Genomic DNA, 20366 nt, shown 5'->3' with positions numbered 1-20366 from the left:
CACACTCCCCACTCACCTGGCCCCTCTCCCCACTCACCTGGCCCCTCTCCCCACTCACCTGGCCACACTCCCCACTCACCTGGCCACACTCACCTGGCCACACTCACCTGGCCACACTCCTCACTCACCTGGCCACACTCCCCTCTCACCTGGCCCCTCTCACCTGGCCCCTCTCCTCACTCACCTGGCCACACTCCTCACTCACTTGGCCACACTCACCTGGCCACACTCACCTGGCCACACTCCTCACTCACCTGGCCCGACTCCCCACTCACCTGGCCCGACTCCCCACTCACCTGGCCCCTCTCCCCACTCACCTGGCCACACTGCCCTCTCACCTGGCCACACTCCCCACTCACCTGGCCACACTCCCCTCTCACCTGGCCACACTCCCCACTCACCCGGCCAAACTCACCTCTCACCTGGCCCGACTCCCTACTCACCTGGCCCCCCTCCTCCACGCACTCTACCATCCCTCTCCCCCTCTCACCTCGCTCCACTCGTGCCTGGCCACAGCGGCCTCTCGTGGCCGCGCCGTCGAAGCACTTGCCCCCAGCAGTGCGCGAGCGGCTACCTGGGGGATCTTTGTCCGCGTCGCGTGGCTCTGCGTGGGTATCGGGGCCGCCGTGCGAGCGCGGGGGCCGTGGTGGACCCCTGCGCGGTCGGGCGAGCGGGGCGAGCGGGCGGGGCGGGCGAGCGGGGCGGGCGAGCGGGGCGGGCGGGCGAGCGAGCGGGGCGGGCGAGCGAGCGGGCGGGGGTCGTGGCGGATCCCAGAGCGGGCGAGCGCGTTCTGTTTATCCTCAAAACCAACTTGGCACTGGCGCAAAGAGAGCCGCTCCTCTCAATCATGATGGGGGGGGGGGGCGGCAGGGGTTGTCACGATTTTTTTCCCTCGCTCCTCGCTCTTCGTTATCGCCGAGCGTTCTGCGTGCTGGAGGGGCAGCCGTGACTCGCTGGGTCTCGTGCAGTAACAACAACTCCAGCCGCCCCCCCCCCAGGGTCACGAGGTTGAAGGGTACGTGGGGTGACACGGAGGGGGAGGAGGTGGGGGGGGTGCGCGCGGTGTCGTTGGAAGTGACAATTGGAGACAGACGCACGCGGCGATCTTCCATTGTTGCCGAACTCAAAGCGGCGCATTCACAGCAGCGGTCGGGCGGGCTGGAGGCGGTGGGGGGGGGGAGGCGACGGCGTCGGTGTAACGGAGATGACCGCGCCGGCAACGCCGGCAACGGGCGTGCGGGCACGGGGTCCCCTCTCTCTCTCTAACCGCCGCGTTCCACCGGTCACCCTAAAGCAGGGGGGGGGGGGCCGGAGGAAGGGTCGGCTGGGGTCACGTGGAAACGCGGCCGCCCCCTCAGTGACCACCGCCGGGTGGTTGACGACGGCGGTAATTGCCCGCGCCCGTTGCGTCGCCCGCGCCGCGCCAATCGCCGTGCCCGCCGGGGCCGGCCGCGTCACCCGAGCGGCGGTGGATCATCCCTCGCTGCGGGCGGTCGCCAACGCGAGCTCGCGTGCCCTGCCCGGCGAGACGAGCCCGTGGTTGTGCCAGGTTAGGGGGCGCCGCGTTGCCGCGCGGTCGGCCGTGGCCACGAATTCGGCACGTACGGCGCAAGAGAAGTTCAGCGTGCGTACGGTTCCAATTGTTGTGCAAGAGCATTCGGGCCGTGTCGCCGGCACGCACGGGCCCTTGTCAACTACTGCTGTCGCACTCGCAGTGTTAACCAGGGCTGTCGTCGGGCTCGAACCACGAGCCTCTGCCACAAAGTGGCGAGCGCGCCACCGCCAGGCCGCGTCATATCCTGTGCCGCGTTTGCAATGCTGCTGCTGACCATGATGAGCGCCACGGTGGCGGGAAGTTGACCACCTCGCCCGGTATACAGGAGGGCATGGATCCGATCCTGACCCGGACAATGCCTGCTGCTGCTGTATATTTTGAGTCTGCGTCTCTCTCTCTCTCTCATCATCATCATCATCACGGTGGCTAGGAGATGTTGACCACCTCGCCCGGTATACAGGAGGGCATGGATCCGATCCTGACCCGGACAATGCCTGCTGCTGCTGTATATTTAGAGTTTGCGTCTCTCTCTCTCTCTCATCATCATCACGGTGGCTAGGAGATGTTAACCACCTCGCCTGGTACACAGGAGGGTCGTGGGTTTGATCCCGACCCTGACGCTTGCTGTTTATTTGGAGTTTGCGTGTCTCTCTCTCTCATCATCATCACGGTGGCTAGGAGATGTTAACCACCTCGCCTGGTAAACAGGAGGGTCGTGCGTTTGATCCCGACCCTGACGCTTGCTGTTTATTTGGAGTTTGCGTTGTCGTGTGGATTTTTCTCCGGGTCCTCCCGTTTCTTTCCTCCACATCGAGAAACGTGCTTTTAAAGTATTTTGCTGTGATAAAGTTCCACGTGATGACCCACTTCGTTGAGCTATGATTTGTGGCCAGGTCACTTCTGAAAAAGAGCTACGTAGCTCATTGGGCCTTACCTGGTATAATAAAGAATAGTAGTTTGATGATATCTACATCATTAGACCTCCTTTGCCAGTACCAAAATATAATAATAGGGGTTTTCCCCTTTTTTCTGCCTACAAAACAATATCTGCAGTCAAAATGCTAACAAAAAACACACACTCTGATAATATATGCATTGTCCTTGAAACTGGTGTGGACCAATCAGTTTAGATATTGTGGTTAATGCAGACATGAATCCTTGTAAAAAGGTTTCAGTTTTGTTGCCAGAAAAAACGGGGAAAACCCTATTATTATAGTCTGATGATGATGCTGCTGCTGCTAACCATGATGCTGATGGTAAACCGTCATGACGCTGAGCTTGCTTCTCATGGAGCCACCCTCCTCTGCGCCCGGTTGGGGGGGGGGGGCGCTTCTCGCCGCTCGACAGATTTGAGGGGGGCGGCACCCCCCAGCGGCAGCCGTCCCCGTGCGGCACAAGGCTGCTCGGTCATTCGGCTGCCGGCGAGCGATGTCCGATTTCTCTCGGTTGCGTTGGGCGCAGCTGCGGTCACCCCCGGTCGCTCGAGCGAACGAGGCTCGTCCCGGCCTCCCTCGAGCGCGTCCCTCGCCTCGCGTGCGTGCGTGGAACTTCCTTCGGGCGGCACGTAGCCGACCGTGCGAATCTGGGCGGGGGGGGTGGTGCGGTGAGGATGCGTCAAACCAACGACGCTCGGAATCTCGGCCCGAGAGCGTCGTGGCCGTCCGTGACGGAGAATGCCCCCGCTTCTCCCATCCCGCCGCAGAGCTGAAGATGTTGGAGCAGATGTACAACAGCACGCAGGTGCCCGAGGAGGAGAGCGTCTGCGCCTACTACAAGATCCGGCAGCAGCTGGCGCGCCTCGCCCGTGACGTCGAGGAGTTTGTCCGCCGCCCCAAGTACTGCATCCCCTTTCTGCAGCCGGGCCGCATGGTCAAGGTGCGCGCCGGTGGGAGAGGGAGGGCGAGTGAGCGAGTGAGAGGGTGATCGAGTGAGTGACAGGGTGAGCGAGTGAGAGGGTGAGCGAGTGACAGGGTGAGCGAGTGAGAGGGTGAGCGAGTGAGCGGGTGAGCGTGTGAGAGAGTGAGAGGGTGAGCGAGTGAGCGAGTGACAGGGTGAGCGAGTGAGCGAGTGAGAGGGAAGGTGAGCGAGTGAGAGGGAGGGTGAGCGAGTGAGAGGGTGAGCGAGTGAGCGAGTGAGAGGGTGAGAGGGTGAGCGAGTGAGCGAGTGAGAGGGTGAGCGAGTGACCGAGTGAGAGGGTGAGCGAGTGACCGAGTGAGAGGGTGAGCGAGTGAACGAGTGAGAGGGTGAGCGAGTGAACGAGAGGGAGAGTGAGTGAGTGGGCGAGCGAGAGGGAGGGCGAGTGAGCGGGCGAGTGAGAGGGTGAGCGAGTGAGCGGCCGAGTGTGTGTACGTGTGTCCGCATGTGGAAAGCGATAGTGTAGGGGTTAGCGCGCCGTGCTACGAACCCGGCAAACCAGAGTACCTGGTGCGGTGTGTAGTAAACATCGCCACTAGGGAGAAAAAGGCAGTCGGGCGTGGCACTGGCCTCCCACCCCCTCGTGTGTGCCGTGCCGGCCTTCGTAGGTGCTGCTCGCTAACAGCACTTGCCCCTACAGTCTGTGAAGGCTACACGTGCTTGACTACGATCCATGCTGGGTTTCACCCGGGCTGGATTGTGCTGAGGAGCTCGCGAATCCTTCGAAAGATCCAGACATGCTCCCGTCAGTGGGCTGTTTGTTGTGTTGCGCACATCTGCTTACGTGTGTGCGAGCGTGTGTGCGAGCGTGTGCGCGAGCGTGCGCGCGCTCGTGTCTGCGTGCACCAGCTTGTGCGCGAGCACTTGGTCAATTCGATTCTTTCCCCCCCCCTCCCGCTGCTACCCGTCACCCTCCGTGTTCCCCGGGAATCTGCCTTCCATTAGCGCCGTGATATTGGCCACGTAACTCACACGATGGCCGCCGCCCCGCTGGGCGAGGGGGGGGCGGGGGTCCCAAGGGGACCGAGCCAGCCTCAATAGGCGCTCGCTAACAGCACCTTGGCGATCCGTCTTTGCCGCGCCGACGCCGGATTGATGCGGTGGCTCGGAGCGTTGCGTGGCCCCCCGGGGGGGGGGGCAGCTGAGTGATGTGTTTTACCGTTAACCGTAGCCACATTGGCCACGACCGTCCGCGCTCGCTCGTTCCCTTTGAGCTCGTCGGTTTGGCAAATTCCCTCGGTGGTTCGCGTTCGTTTTGGCGCAGGGCACGGCCTCTCCGCAGAGCGGCAGGCATCCGTGCACGCGCGGGGGCATTGAGGCACAAACAAAGAGAAAGATGCCCCCACCCCACAACCTTTAACAGACGGTTGAGGCAACTGCGGGTTCGCGAGTAGCAGCGATGAAGGCCGGCAAGGAACAGGAGCAGTGGTGTGGAGTGGTCAGCGCGCCGCGAACCCGGCGACCCGAGTTCGAGTCCCGTTCGGCGGCCACAGACACCGGCGACGATTATCTGAGCCTTTCGACGGTAGACTCGGCCTCAAATGAGTTACCTGATGGTGCGGTTGTGTAAAAATCTTCGCCACTGTGGAGACAAAGGCAGGCCGGGCGTGGTGCTGACCACCCACCCACCATCCTGTTTTGCGTGCCACAGTGCCTGGCCTTCGTACGCTCTTACTCTCTTAGCAGCGCTTGCTCCGACCGTCTGTTAAAGGCTAAGCGGGGCGGTTCGGGGGGGGGCCCGGGGGGAGCTCTTCGATGGACTTGATGACGCTCTGCCGGTCGTCGTGCGACCGCGCGTTTGTACGTACGCACGTACGCACGTGCGTCTCTGGCGGCGGCGACGGGTAGCAGTGAATGTGGTATTTGTGGGGTAATCGTGAACGTGACATTCAGGGGGGATGTGCGATGCGGTGGCAACTGAGCTCCCCTTTGTTCGCTGCGCACGTGCGTGGGCTCGCGACGGGGCCACGAGCCTCCCCTTAAGCCCCGCGCGCAAGGAAACGATAAATGTCACCGGTTGCCCCGGCATCGCTCGGATCAGAGAAATCCACCCAGAGTTTGTAGCGTTTATTGCGTTTTTGGCGAAACCGGATGATTCCAGCCAGCGTTGTGGGGTTTTTATTTTCTTTCTCAACGATGCGTTTGATACGGGGGGCCAGTGAGAGAGAGAGATGGGGGAGCGTTTCATGAAATGTCAAAAGCTAAGGAAAAAGTTAATAAATATGGAAACGGCTGCTTTTATTTTGAGATTGCGAGCGGAGGGCCCTGCCGTGGAATCAACCGAAGGATGGAATTTATTTATTTTTTTCCACCGAAGCGTCGAGGCCTCTGCCTCTCGTGCCACCGCCCCCCCCCCCGCCAACCCCGCTCAGTCCATTGGACAACCGCCGTCGAACTTTCCTCCCCACGAAGCGGCACGCCTGCTTTATCCACCGCGGAGGGAGGGGGATGATGGGCCGAGTCGACCCCCGCACAACGACCCGGATTTGAACGTCGCCACCTTTCCGAGCGCGGGAGAGCCGCTCCTTGGCGTGCCGCTGTCGTCGTTGTGTTGGAGGTGGTGTCATGGGACCCGTTTTTTTTGTGGCCAGTATCAAAGTGCGAAAAATAAGAATAGGTTTTACCCTTCCATGGAAATCAAACGGCGAGTATACATGATACCTTTTCTTCTTTGGTTCTTTCGGTAAAGTAACGTAGAATGAGAATAAAATAATAAATTTTATTTTATCAATTTATTATTTTATTCTCATTCTACGTGACTTTACCGAAAGAACCAAAGAAGATGAGTCATTGCAGTCACGAAAGCTTTAAATCGAAAAATGATACCTTTTGTAAGGAAGCAAGTCTGCATCAACCACACGTGCTTGTGGTAATAATAATAATGTACGCATTGTCTGTCAAACTGATTGGCCTATACCAGAGACTACTTGTTGATGGCCTAGTGTCACCACCGGTGTTCAGACCAGAGCACAGTTGGTTAAAGGTATCTACAGACAGTCCCCGAGTTACGGTGGTCCGACTCACGATATTTCGATCTTACGATGGCGAAACGACAACATTGTTAAATATTTTAGCGATTTCATTTTAGGGTTACCAAGATAAGATACGTTCAATGCATGTTTTAAAGTTTTTTTTTTAATATATATAGCAGATAGGATTGTTTCCTGAAAAAAAACTTTCTATTAAATTGCAGTTCATATAGGTAGGCTAAGAATTGACCTTGTTTTTTTCCTTTAAATTTTACTGTGCAATACAGTATCGTAATTAATAAATACATACAGTATATAGTTTATACAGTACGGCACTGTAAATTGCCCTGTTTTGCTAAATTATCAACATTCTTTAAGTCTCCTGGGTAGGCCAGGCCATCTTCGACTTACGATGTTTTTGACTTACGATGGGGTCGTCGTAACCATCTCCATCGTGAGTAGAGGACCACCTGGATTTTTATGTTTGAATGTCGTAACGCAACCCCTGTTTTCATAGCCAAAATAATGGGGCAAACGGCTGTTCTTTATCCATAATGGAGGTTTTTTGTTGGGTTCAGATCGCATGAGTATAAATAAATGTGTCGTTAAACCCGCCGCCACCTGACACGGCCAATGAGTAAGGGGTTTGTCACGTAAACAGAACGTGGCCAATTCGTTACTAGTACAGCGCTAGTGTATAGTGTAGTGTATAGTGTAATATATAGTGTAGTATATAGTGTAGTATACTAGTACAGCACTAGTGTATAGTGTAGTGTATAGTGTAATATATAGTGTAGTATATAGTGTAGTATACTAGTACAGCACTAGTGTGTAGTGTAGTGTATAGTGTAGTGTATAGTGTAGTATATAGTGTAGTATACTAGTACAGCACTAGTGTATAGTGTAGTGTATAGTGTAGTGTATAGTGTAATATATAGTGTAGTATACTAGTACAGCACGTGTATAGTGTAGTGTATAGTGTAATATATAGTGTAGTTTACTAGTACAGCACTAGTGTATAGTGTAGTGTATAGTGTAGTATACTAGTACATCACGAGTATATAGTGTAGTGTATAGTGCAGTGTATAGTGTAGTGTATAGTGTAGTATTCTATTACAGCACGAGTATATAGTGTAGTGTATTGTGTAGTGTATAGTGTAGTATACTAGTACAGCACTAGTATGTAGTGTAGTGTATAGTGTAGTATACTAGTACAGCACTTGTACGTAGTGTATAGCGTAGTATACAGTGTAGTATACTACTGCAGCACTAGTATGAAGTGTAGTGTATAGTGTAGTATACAGTGTAGTATACTAGTACAGCACTAGTATGTAGTGTAGTGTATAGTGTAGTGTATAGTGTAGTATACTACTACAGCACTAGTATGTAGTGTATAGTGTAGTGTACAGTGTAGTATGCTACTACAGCACTAGTATGTAGTGTAGTGTATAGTGTAGTATACAGTGTAGTATACTAGTACAGCACTAGTATGTAGTGTAGTGTATAGTGTAGTGTATAGTGTAGTATACTACTACAGCACTAGTATGTAGTGTATAGTGTAGTGTACAGTGTAGTATGCTACTACAGCACTAGTATGTAGTGTAGTGTATAGTGTAGTATACAGTGTAGTATACTAGTACAGCACTAGTATGTAGTGTAGTGTATAGTGTAGTGTATAGTGTAGTATACTACTACAGCACTAGTATGTAGTGTATAGTGTAGTGTACAGTGTAGTATGCTACTACAGCACTAGTATGTAGTGTAGTGTATAGTGTAGTATACAGTGTAGTATACTAGTACAGCACCACACCGGTTGTGCGTTGGAGGGTGAACCCGCCGCAGCATTTACAAGTGACGGCGTCACGTTTATCGTCTACTTAAGACCGAGATGGCAAGGGGAGGAGGATTGCTCCACATCTCTTGTGGCTGTCGCCTGACGATGCCGGTTGCTGCTGTTGTAATTGCCGGCGAAACGTCACGCAGGTGCTCGGAATTGCAAACGCCGCTGTGGGTTTACCCTGCAACGCACGAGCGGCGAGCTTCCGAACGAGCGACGGATTGGCCACGTTTTGTTCACGTGAAAGTCCCCTTGCAATCCCGTGTCCGGGCGGTGGTGTGCGGGGTTCAACGACACGTTCGCACTTACGCGATCTCACCCCATAAGCCTAACCAAGAAAACTGTTACGGATAACGTTGGTCGCGAGAAGCCCTACAGCTGCTACTACTGTTACGTGTTAAACTAGCCGTTCTTTATTTTTCCTTTGGCGGTGAAGATGGCGGTGGTGGGTGGTGGTGGTGGTGGTGGTGGGCGGTGGTGGTGGTGGTGGTGGGTGGTGGTGGTGGTGGTCATTGTCTGCCGTTTCGCCAGCAGGTTAAGAATGAAGAGGACGACTTTGGCTGGGGCGTCGTCGTCAACTTTCACAAGAAGACCAACACGAAGGTGATGACACACGCGCACACACACGCACACAGAGAGACCCATAGAGTTGCGCCGAGATCCATAGAGTCACGTAGAGATTCATCGAGTTAGTCAGAGACCCATAGAGTCGTGGAGTTACGCAGAGATCCATCGAGTTACGCAGGGATCCACAGAGTTACATCGAGATAGTCATGGAGTTACATAGGGAGAGCCATAGAGTTACATAGAGATTAATAGAGTTAGCCAAAGACCCATAGAGTTATGGAGTTACATAGAGACCCATAGAGTTATACAGAGATCCATAGAGTTACACGGAGATCCATAGAGTCACGTAGAGATTCATCGAGTTAGTTAGAGACCCATAGAGTCGTGGAGTTACGCAGGGATCCATAGAGTTCCATCGGGATAGTCATAGAGTTGCATAGAGATGAATAGAGTTAGCCAAAGACCCATAGAGTTATGGAGTTACATAGAGACCCATAGAGTTACACGGAGATCCATAGAGTTGCGCCGAGATCCATAGAGTCACGTAGAGATTCATCGAGTTAGTCAGAGACCCATAGAGTCGTGGAGTTACGCAGATATCCATCGAGTTACGCAGGGATCCACAGAGTTACATCGAGATAGTCATAGAGTTACATAGGGAGAGCCATAGAGTTACATAGATATTCATAGAGAGTCATAGTTAGCCAGAGGCCCATAGAGTTTTAGAGCTACACAGAGATCCATACAGTTACATAGGGAGAGTTATAGAGTTACATAGGGAGAATTATAGAGTTACACAGGGAGAGCCATAGAGTTACATACGGAGATCCGTAGAGTTACACAGAGGGCCACAGAGTTGCACGGAGACTCATGGAGTGACTTTGCGTGTTCCCCGTGCCAACTTGGATGGTGGTGCCACGCAGATCATCGCCAGTGCGGAGCAGGAGGCGCTGTACGTGGTGGAGGCGCTGCTGTGCTGCTCCCGGGAGAGCGCACGGCTCCCCCACACCGAGGCCTCCAAGCCCCCGCGGCCCGGGGACAAGGGGGAGATGCAGGTGAGAGGGACGGGAGAGGGGGAGAGAAGCGGAGGGGAGAGAAGCGGAGAGAGAGAGAGAGGGGCAGGGGTGCCGGTGAGAGGGACAGAAGGGAGAGAGAGGGCAGAGGGGAGCAACTAAGCCAAACTATTTTTATTTTACCAGGTAAGGCCCCACTGAGTTATGTAGTTTTTTTTTCAGAAGCCATTTGCCCATCACAAATGCTGGCTCATCATCACTTGGCTCCTCATCATGTGGCAATTCATAGCAGCCAAATACTCTTAAACGCGAAGGACCCGGAGAAACATTCCACGTGACCACGGGGAGAGAGACCCAGACCTCCTGCCTACCAGGCGAGGTAGTTAACATCTCCTAGCCACCGTGATGATGATGAGAGATACGTCAACTCCAAAATATACAGCAAGCGTCGGGGTCAGGATCGAACCCACGACCTCTGCCGTGGCGAGATGCGTTTTGAAATGCGGGTGCGAGGGATGGGTGAGGGAGACTTTAGAGAGAAGGGGGCAGAGAGAAGTGAGTGGTGTGGCAGCAGCAGCAGCAGCAGGGCTTATCGGTCACCGCGCGTTGCGTTCCACCAATCGCTGGTCAGACAATCCCGCTTTGACGGCGTGACGAGCCGACGATCGGTTCCACGTTTTTATTTTCGAAACGTGCACTCGGGTCGCGCGGTTTGCCCGGTTCAGCCGGCTGCCGAAACTTCGACGCGGTCCACGCCGGCTGGTGAGTGGTGCGGCCGTGGCCGCTGCGCTTCTCGGCCACGTGGCCCTCTCCCCCCCCCCCGCCCCCCGTCTGGGCAGGAACTACTGGGCTCTGGATTCCTCTCCGCAGGCTCCGTGGCGTAGAACAAACAAACAGGGCCCAGCAAAAACAAACGCCGCCTGGCGAGGGCCCCGCACGGCGGCCCGCAGGCCTCGCCACCCCGCGGTGCCGTGCCAGAACGGTCGTCTGAGCAGCGCGTCCCCGTGTGTCTCTCGGTGTCCCCGTGTGTCTCTCGGTGTCCCCGCGTGTCTCTCGGTGTCCCCGTGTGTCTCTCGGTGTCCCCGTGTGTCTCTCGGTGTCCCCCAGTGTCGCTCCCTGTTTCTCTGTCTCACCCAGTGTCTCTCTGTGTCTCTCCCAGTGTCTCTGTCTCTCCGTCTCTCCCAGTGTCTCTCCCAGTGTCTCTCCCAGTGTCTCTCCGTGTCTCTCCGTGTCTCTCCCTGTCACTCCGTCTCTCCCAATGTCTCTCCGTGGCTCTCCGTATATCTCCGTGTGTCTCTGTCTCTCCCAGTGTCTCCCAGTGTCTCTCCGTGTCTCTCCTTGTCTCCCGGTGTCTCTCCGTATCTCTCCGTGTCTCTCCGTGTCTCTCCGTCTCTCCCAGCGTCTCTCCCAGTGTCTCTCCGTCTCTCCCAGCGTCTCTCCCAGTGTCTCTCCGTGTCTCTCCGTCTCTCCCAGTGTCTCTCAGTGTCTCTCCGTCTCTCCCAGTGTCTCTCCCAGTGTCTCCCAGTGTCTCTCAGTGTCTCTCCTCGTCTCCCGGTGTCCATCCGTATCTCTCCGTCTCTCCCAGTGTCTCCCTGTGTGTCCGCGCGTCTCCCACCGTCTCCCCCACCTCTCTCCTCGCCCGTGGAACACCTCCTCCTTCTCTTGCCCCGGCCTCCGCTGCCAGGAGGGGGGTGGGTGGGGGCAGCCCCCAACTCTATCCACACCCCCCCCCCCACTCACCCCCCAAGCAGCCCTTTGTTCAGTCTCATCCTTGTTTTGTTCAAACTTTCCTTCCCTGGCCCACCCCCTATCTCCCCCCCCCCATCTACTCAGCTTCCCCCCCCCCCCGTCCCGGTGCCTCCCGCAGCGGAGAGCTTAGCTCTCGCTTCCCCTTCGCAGCGCTGCTTCGTGCGGTGTCGGGTTTCCCTGCATCTGCAGCGGCGGTGCCGGATGAAGCTAGCGTGGGGGCCTGCAGCATTATGTTATGAAGGGGCCGTAAATTTTTAAAAAAAATCAAACGCATAAAATGTGAAAATACACATTTTTTTTTTACTTGCACAGTAAAGTTATTGTATGTTTTTTTTTCATTACGCTATACAGCCAGATAACACACGACAAATCGCTGACCTTAAATACTCGGTCGTTCGTAAAAAAAAAGTTTAAGGCGGTGTAGTACTACGGTAATAGAGCAAGTGCAGAGTCACTGAACTGGAATTGATAGCTTGAAAGCGTTTAGCGCAGGGCCCTTGAAAGTGCGGGGCCCTTGAAAGTGCGGGGCCCATAGCTACTACTACATATGTAGCTGCTAAATATGTTGTAGCTGCTACATATGTTGTAGCTGCTACATATGTTGTAGCTGCTACATATGTTGTAGCTGCTACATATGTTGTAGCTGCTACATATGTTGTAGCTGCTACATATGTTGTAGCTGCTACATATGTTGTAGCTGCTACATATGTTGTAGCTGCTACATATGTTGTAGCTGCTACATATGTTGTAGCTGCTACATATGTTGTAGCTGCTACATATGTTGTAGCTGCTACATATGTTGTAGCTGCTACATATGTTGTAGCTGCTACATATGTTGTCGCTGCTTTTGCTATGAGGGTAATCCGGCAGTGGGCGGCGGCGGTGGCGGCCTCTCGCTGCTGGCTTCTGGCGATGAGTTTCGGATTCAACGTTTTTCCCATTCTGGATTCCAAGGGACGATTTCGGAGCCTTTTCGTAACTCCGTTTCCGCAGAGCGGGTTGCCACGGTACGACAAGACGTTTTTGAGCTCGCCTTGAACATGCAAGTGTGGTGGTCACGTGACATGCGTGCAAGGCATCGTGGGCGTCGGGCCGCTGGTTTGCGGAGCAGCGCACCTCCGCGTGCCTCTGCCTTGCGGGGTCTCTTTAGCGTACCGTAATCGTCGAGCGGGAGATTTTCCGCTGCGAACCAAAGCGGGCGGCGCCCGACGTCACGTGGCGTTGGGGGGCGAGGGCGGAGACGTGGCGGCCATGTCGGTGACGTCATTTCCTGTGCGGCGGCATTTGCCCGTGGCGGCGCTTTGAATTGCGTCGAGAGCCGTTGCGTCGACGGGACGCGGAATTGGAGAACCCACGGCAGGTTCACGACGACGTCGTTGCGGGGGAGGGGTGAAGGCCGCTAACTAAAAAGCGAGTGGCCAGCAGCACACGGCACGGCCAGACAGGACGGTGACGGCCGACGGTCGGGACTAGCAACGGAGCGAACAGGACGCGGAATTTGAACGCGTTCAGAGACAGAGAGAGAACACGTCCGTCGCGAAGACGGAGGGATGATTATTTTACGACGATTTACTATTTTTACTTTACCAGGTAAGGGCCCACACTGAGCTATGGAGCTATTGTTTGTGACCTGGCTGTCCCAAATGATAGCTCGACAGAAGTGGCTTATGATCAAGTGGAAATTTATAGCAGATGCCAAATGCTGTGAACGCACACGATGATTCTAAATGTGTGAAGGAAAAACCAGAAGACCCGGTGAAAAATCCACGCGCCCACAGGGAGAGAGAGAGAGAGAGACACGCAAACTCCACATATACAGCAGCAGCAGGCGTCAGGGTCGGGATCTAATCCAACGACCTCCTGCATGCCAGGCGAGGTAGTTAACATCTCCTAGCCACCGTGATGATGATGATGACGATGAGAGACGCACGCCGACTCAAAATATACAGCAGGCATCGTCAGGGTCGGCATCGAACCCACCGACCTCTTGGAAACCAGGCGAGGTAGTTAACATCTCTTAGTCATCGTGATGATGATGAGAGAGACACGCAAACTCCAAATATATACAGCAGCAGCAGGCGTCGTCAGGGTCGGGATCGAAACCCAACAACCTCCTGCATACCGGACGAGATGGTTAACATCTCCTGGCCACCGTGGCGCCCGATGAAATTCGTTTCGCGTGCAGGCGGTGCCGTGCGGAGTGTCGCGTCGCCGGATCGCGGGAGGTAGCGGCGGCGGCGGCGGCGGCTTGGCGAGGGGCCTTCATCCAGCAGTGGATCGACCGTGGCCGACGATGACGGCGGCTGATGATGGCGTGCGTCCCGTTTGTTTGTCGCCGGCGATGGCAGGTGGTGCCGATCACGCTGGGCCTCATCACCGCGCTGAGCAGCGTGCGTCTCTACCTCCCCAAGGACCTGCGCTCCCACGACAACCGCCAGAGCGTCATCAAGTCCATCGAGGTACGAAGGCAACAGGTCCCCCCCCCCGTGTGGCCTGCCACACACCGCGGGGGCAAGTTCTGCGCGGAGAGACGGGGGGGGGAGACTCGGGGGAGACACGGGGAGAATCGGGGAGACAGGGGGAGACTCGGGGGAGACACGGGGGAGACTCGGAGAGACACGGAGTGACACGGAGAGACACGGAGTGACACGGAGAGACCCGGAGTGACACGGGGAGACACGGGGAGACACAGACACGGGGGAGACTCGGGGAGACACGGGGGAGACACGGGGAGACCCGGAGTGACACGGAGAGACCCGGAGTGACACGGGGAGACACGGGGTGACACAGACAGACACGGGGGAGACTCGGGGAGACACGGGGGAGACACGGGGAGACCCGGAGTGACACGGAGAGACCCGGAGTGACACGGGGAGACACGGGGTGACACAGACAGACACGGGGGAGACTCGGGGAGACACGGGGGAGACACGGGGAGACCCGGAGTGACACGGAGAGACCCGGAGTGACACGGGGAGACACGGGGTGACACGGGGAGACACGGGGAGACTCGGAGAGACCCGGAGTGACACGGGGAGACACGGAGAGACCCGGAGTGACACAGAGAGACCCGGAGTGACACGAAGAGACACGGGGAGACTCGGGGAGACTTGGGGGAGACTCGGAGAGACTCGGGGGAGACACGGAGAGACTCAGGGGAGACACGGGGAGACAGAGAGACACGGAGAGACTCGGGGAGACTTGGGGGAGACACGGGCAGACACGTGGTGACAGAGAGACACGAAGAGACTCGGAGAGACACGGGGAGACTCAGGGGAGACTCGGGGGAGACACGGGGAGACACGGAGAGACACGTGGTGACAGAGAGACACGGAGAGACACGGAGAGACACGGGGAGACTCGGGGGAGACACGGGGAGACACGGGGAGACACGTGGTGACAGAGAGACACGGAGAGACACGGAGAGACACGGAGAGACTCGGGGAGACTCGGGGATGGCTCGAGGGAGACTCGGAGAGACACGGGGAGACTCAGGGGAGACACGTGGTGACAGAGAGACACGGAGAGACACGGAGAGAAACGGAGAGACAGGGGGAGACTCGGGGGAGACACGGGGGAGACTCGGAGAGACTCAGGGAGACACGGAGAGACACGTGGTGACAGAGAGACACGTGGTGACAGAGAGACACGGATAGACTCAGAGAGACACGGAGAGACACGGAGTGACACGGAGAGACACGGGGAGACACGGGGGAGACTCGGGGAGACACGGGGAGACACGGAGAGACTCGGGGAGACACGGGGAGACACGGAGAGACACGGGGAGACACGTGGTGACAGAGAGACACGGAGAGACGCGGAGAGACACGGAGAGACACGGAGAGACACGGGGAGACAGGGGGAGACACTGAGAGATACGGGGAGACTCGGGGAGACAGGGGGAGACACGGGGAGACAGGGGGAGACACGGGGAGACACGGAGAGACTCGGGGAGACACGGGGAGACACGTGGTGACAGAGAGACACGGAGAGACACGGGGAGACACAGGGAGACTCGGGGAGACACGGAGAGACTGGGGGAGACACGGAGAGACACGGGGAGACTCGGGGGAGACTCGGGGAGACACGGAGAGACACGTGGTGACGGGGAGACACGGAGAGACACGGAGAGACACGGGGAGACTCGGGGAGACTCGGGGAGACTCGGGGGAGACTCGGGGAGACACGGAGAGACACGGGGAGACTCGGGGAGACTCGGCGGAGACTCGGGGAGACACGGAGAGACACGGAGAGACACGGGGAGACTCGGGGAGACTCGGGGGAGACTCGGGGAGACACGGAGAGACACGGAGAGACACGGGGAGACACGGGGAGACACAGGGATACTCGGGGGAGACACGGGGATACTCGGGGAGACTCGGGGAGACTCGGGGAGACACGGAGAGACACGTGGTGACAGAGAGCCACGGAGAGACACGCAGAGACGCGGAGAGACTCGGGCAGACACGGAGAGACACGGAGTGACACGGAGAGACACGGGGAGACTCGGAGACACGGGGGAGACTCGGGGGAGACTCGGGGAGACACGAGGAGACACGTGGTGACAGAGAGACACAGAGAGACACGGAGAGAAACGGAGAGACTCGGGGAGACACGGAGAGACACGTGGTGACAGAGAGACACGTGGTGACAGAGAGACACGGATAGACTCAGAGAGACACGGAGAGACACGGAGTGACACGGAGAGACACGGGGAGACACGGGGGAGACTCGGGGAGACACGGGGAGACACGGAGAGACTCGGGGAGACACGGGGAGACACGGAGAGACACGGGGAGACAGTGGTGACAGAGAGACACGGAGAGACGCGGAGAGACACGGAGAGACACGGAGAGACACGGGGAGACAGGAGGAGACACTGAGAGATACGGGGAGACTCGGGGAGACAGGGGGAGACACGGGGAGACAGGGGGAGACACGGGGAGACACGGAGAGACTCGGGGAGACACGGGGAGACACGTGGTGACAGAGAGACACGGAGAGACACGGGGAGACACGGGGAGACTCGGGGAGACACGGAGAGACTGGGGGAGACACGGAGAGACACGGGGAGACTCGGGGGAGACTCGGGGGAGACTCGGGGAGACACGGAGAGACACGTGGTGACAGAGAGACACGGAGAGACTCGGGGAGACACGGAGAGACACGGAGAGACACGGGGAGACTCGGGGAGACTCGGGGAGACTCGGGGGAGACTCGGGGAGACACGGAGAGACACGGGGAGACTCGGGGAGACTCGGCGGAGACTCGGGGAGACACGGAGAGACACGGAGAGACACGGGGAGACTCGGGGAGACTCGGGGGAGACTCGGGGAGACACAGAGAGACACGGAGAGACACGGGGAGACACGGGGAGACACAGGGATACTCGGGGGAGACACGGGGATACTCGGGGAGACTCGGGGAGACTCGGGGAGACACGGAGAGACACGTGGTGACAGAGAGCCACGGAGAGACACGCAGAGACGCGGAGAGACTCGGGCAGACACGGAGAGACACGGAGTGACACGGAGAGACACGGGGAGACTCGGAGACACGGGGGAGACTCGGGGGAGACTCGGGGAGACACGAGGAGACACGTGGTGACAGAGAGACACAGAGAGACACGGAGAGAAACGGAGAGACTCGGGGAGACACGGAGAGACACGTGGAGACTCGGGGAGACTCGGGGAGACTCGGGGAGACTCGGGGAGACCCGGAGAGACACGGGGAGACTCGGGGAGACTCGGGGGAGACTCGGGGAGACACGGAGAGACACGGGGAGACACGGGGAGACTCGGGGAGACTCGGGGAGACTCGGGGGAGGCTCGGGGAGACACGGAGAGACACGTGGTGACAGAGAGACACGGGGAGACTCGGGGAGACTCGGGGAGACACGGGGAGACTCGGGGAGACACGGAGAGACACGGAGATACACGGAGTGACACGGGGAGACATGGGGAGACTCGGGGAGACACGGAGAGACACGGAGAGACACGGAGATACACGGGGAGACACGGTGAGACTCGGGGAGACTCGGGGAGACTCGGGGAGACACGGAGTGACACGGTGACACGAAGTGACACTGGGAGACTCGGGGAGAACACGGAGACAGGGAGAGACACGGAGAGACACGGAGAGGACACGGGGAGACTCGGGAAGACACGGAGACAGGGAGAGACACGGAGACTCGGAGAGACACGAAGAGACACGGAGAGACACGGGGAGACTCGGGGAGACACGGAGACAGGGAGAGACACGGAGAGACACGGGAGACTCGGGGAGACTCGGGGAGACTCGGGGAGACACGGGGAGACACGGGGAGACTCGGGGGAGACTCGGGAGACACGGAGAGACACGGAGAGACACCGGGGAGACACGGGGAGACATGGAGAGACACGGGGAGACACAGGGATACTCGGGGGAGACACGGGGATACTCGGGGAGACACCGAGAGACTCGGGGAGACTCGGGGAGACACGGAGAGACTAGCTGCCGCCGAGTGGCGTGGGAGGCCAACACCCCAGCGGCTGCCTGACCGCCTTTGTCGTCCCGTCGCTGATGGTTTGTACACGCCGCACCGGGGTGCGCGTTTGAGGCCTAGTCGGCTCAGTGTAGCCGTCGGCGCTGCCCTGCGCCACGACCCCGGCACCCGAGTTGGATTCCCACTCACGGCCAACGCCAGCGACGGACTACCCTGAACGGGAACCTGAGCCTCCCCTAGGTCGACTCGGCACGTACAAAGGCAAAGATCCCCTGTATAGCCTGAACAGACTGTTGGGGGCAGGTGCAATAACCGCTGCACTACCGGCACACACACGCACACACCGCACACACGCGCATGCACACATGCGCACGCACACACGCGCACACACGCACACACACTTCCACCCCCTGAGTGGCAGAGTTGGGAAACCGGGGTTCATATGCTTGGTTCTTTTGGTAAGTCAAGTAGAATTTTTTTTTATTATTTACAATTAAAATTTAAAGCTAAAATTGTATTTTATTATTATTTTCTATCTATGTTACTTCACCGAAAGAACAAGAATATGAATCCCTGCAGTCACGAAAGTTTAAGTCAAATTAAACCGGGGTTTGTTTGGGGTGGACGGGCTGTAAGGGGGTCCTGGTGGTGAGGTGGAGGTCACTCAGTGGAGATTTTTTTTCTGTGTCGTGGCTGTGCGCACCACGGTTTCTCTCTGTGTGTGTGTGTGCGCGTTGTGCTTGTGATGTATGTGATGTGTGTGTGTGATGTGTGTGTGTGTGCGCGCGTTGTGCTTGTGATGTGCGTGATGTATGTTATCTGTGATGTGCGTGTGTTTGATGTGCCTGATGTGTGTGTGTGATGTGTGTGTGTGATGTGCGTGATTTATGTGATGTGCGTGATGTATGTGGTGTGTATGTGTGATGTGATGTGTGTGTGACGTGCGTGATGTATGTGATGTGTGTGTGTGATGTGTGTGATGTGTGTGATGTGCGTGATGTGTGTGATGTTTGTTTGATGTTCATGATGTATGTGATGTGTGTGTGTGTGATGTGTGTGATGTGTGTGATGTGTGTGATGTGTGTGTGTGTGACGTGTGTGATGTGGTGTGCGTGTGTGATGTGCGTGTGTGATGTGCGTGTGTGATGTGTGTGTGATGTGTATGTGTGTGATGTGCATGATGTATATGATGTGCATGATGGATGTGCGTGATGTATGTGATGTGTGTGTGTGATGTGCATGATGTATGTAATGTGTGCATGTGTGATGTATGTGTGTGATGTGTGTGTTACGACGTCACTGGGCGAACTGCGGGGCTCTCTCCGTTGGGTAAACATGCGGCACCCCGTCGCCCGTTTGCCCGCCCGTCCGTCCATGCCGACTCGCTATCGCGAGGTCAGGGGTTCAAATCCCGCTCAGCGGTGGACTCGGTGCATCGTCGTCGTCATCGTCGTCAGCGTCGCCATTCATCGTCGTCGTCATTGTGGTCGTGACTCGCAGCGATCACACTTTCCCTCTCCACTTAAACTCCGTTAAAAAAAACTCGTTAACTCGTTCACTCGTTAACTCGTTTCTCTCCGTTTCTCTCCGTTTCGCTCCGTTTCGCGCCGGGCAAACCCGAGCCGGACGTGGCCGCGGTCACCGTGGCCACCGTGGTCACCGTGGCCACCGTGGTTGTTTTTGTTGTCGTCGTTTTTGTCGTTGTGGTTATTGTTGTTGTCATTGTTGTTATCGTTGTTGTTGTCGTCAGCGCCGTTATTGTTGTTGTCGTTGCTGTCGTCAGCGTCGTCGTCGTTATTGTTGTTGCCATTGTCGTCGTTGTCGTCATCGTTGTTGCTATTGTTGTTGTTGCCATTGTCGTCGGCGTCGTTCTCGTTATTGTTGTTGCCATTGTCGTCGTTGTCGTCATCGTTGTTGCTATTGTTGTTGTTGCTATTGTTGTTGTTGCTATTGTTGTTGCTATTGTTGTTGTTGCTATTGTTGTTGTTGCTATTGTCGTTAGTGTCGTTGTTGTCGTCGTCGTCGTTGTGCTGTTCGGCGCGTCGAAATCGACTTCTTCCGCGCAGCTGCGGCCGCCCGCCAAGTGAAGCACGCAAGCGGGCGGCATGCTGACGTCACGACGCAGTCCCAGAGACGCGGCGAGAGACCGTCTCCACTCGCCACCCCGCTCTCAACGCCAGCTGCAATAACCCGCTCCACTCTTTACTCTCTTTACTCTCCACTCTCTCACACTCTTCACACTCTCTCTTCACTCTCTCCACTCTTCACTCTCCCACTC

At 56.7% G+C, this 20366-nt stretch overlaps 1 protein-coding gene across 1 annotated transcript in view; it reads left to right on the top strand.

The window, feature by feature from the left end:
• Positions 1 to 20366, top strand: part of MTREX (Mtr4 exosome RNA helicase) — a 106427-nt gene that overhangs the window by 28461 nt on the left and 57600 nt on the right. The window contains exons 17-20 of the mRNA XM_032953375.2: positions 3258 to 3430; positions 8810 to 8878; positions 9766 to 9897; positions 13953 to 14063. Coding sequence (XP_032809266.2) covers positions 3258 to 3430; positions 8810 to 8878; positions 9766 to 9897; positions 13953 to 14063 — 485 coding nt within the window. The remainder of the gene's footprint in view (positions 1 to 3257; positions 3431 to 8809; positions 8879 to 9765; positions 9898 to 13952; positions 14064 to 20366) is intronic.

Source organism: Petromyzon marinus, chromosome 1, assembly GCF_048934315.1.
Source record: "Petromyzon marinus isolate PM22_M1 ecotype Great Lakes invasive population chromosome 1, UKy_Petmar_22M1.pri1.0, whole genome shotgun sequence".
Lineage (NCBI taxonomy): Eukaryota > Metazoa > Chordata > Hyperoartia > Petromyzontiformes > Petromyzontidae > Petromyzon > Petromyzon marinus.
Note: the sequence above shows the minus strand (reverse complement) of the source record. Positions and strands in the feature narration are given on the sequence as shown.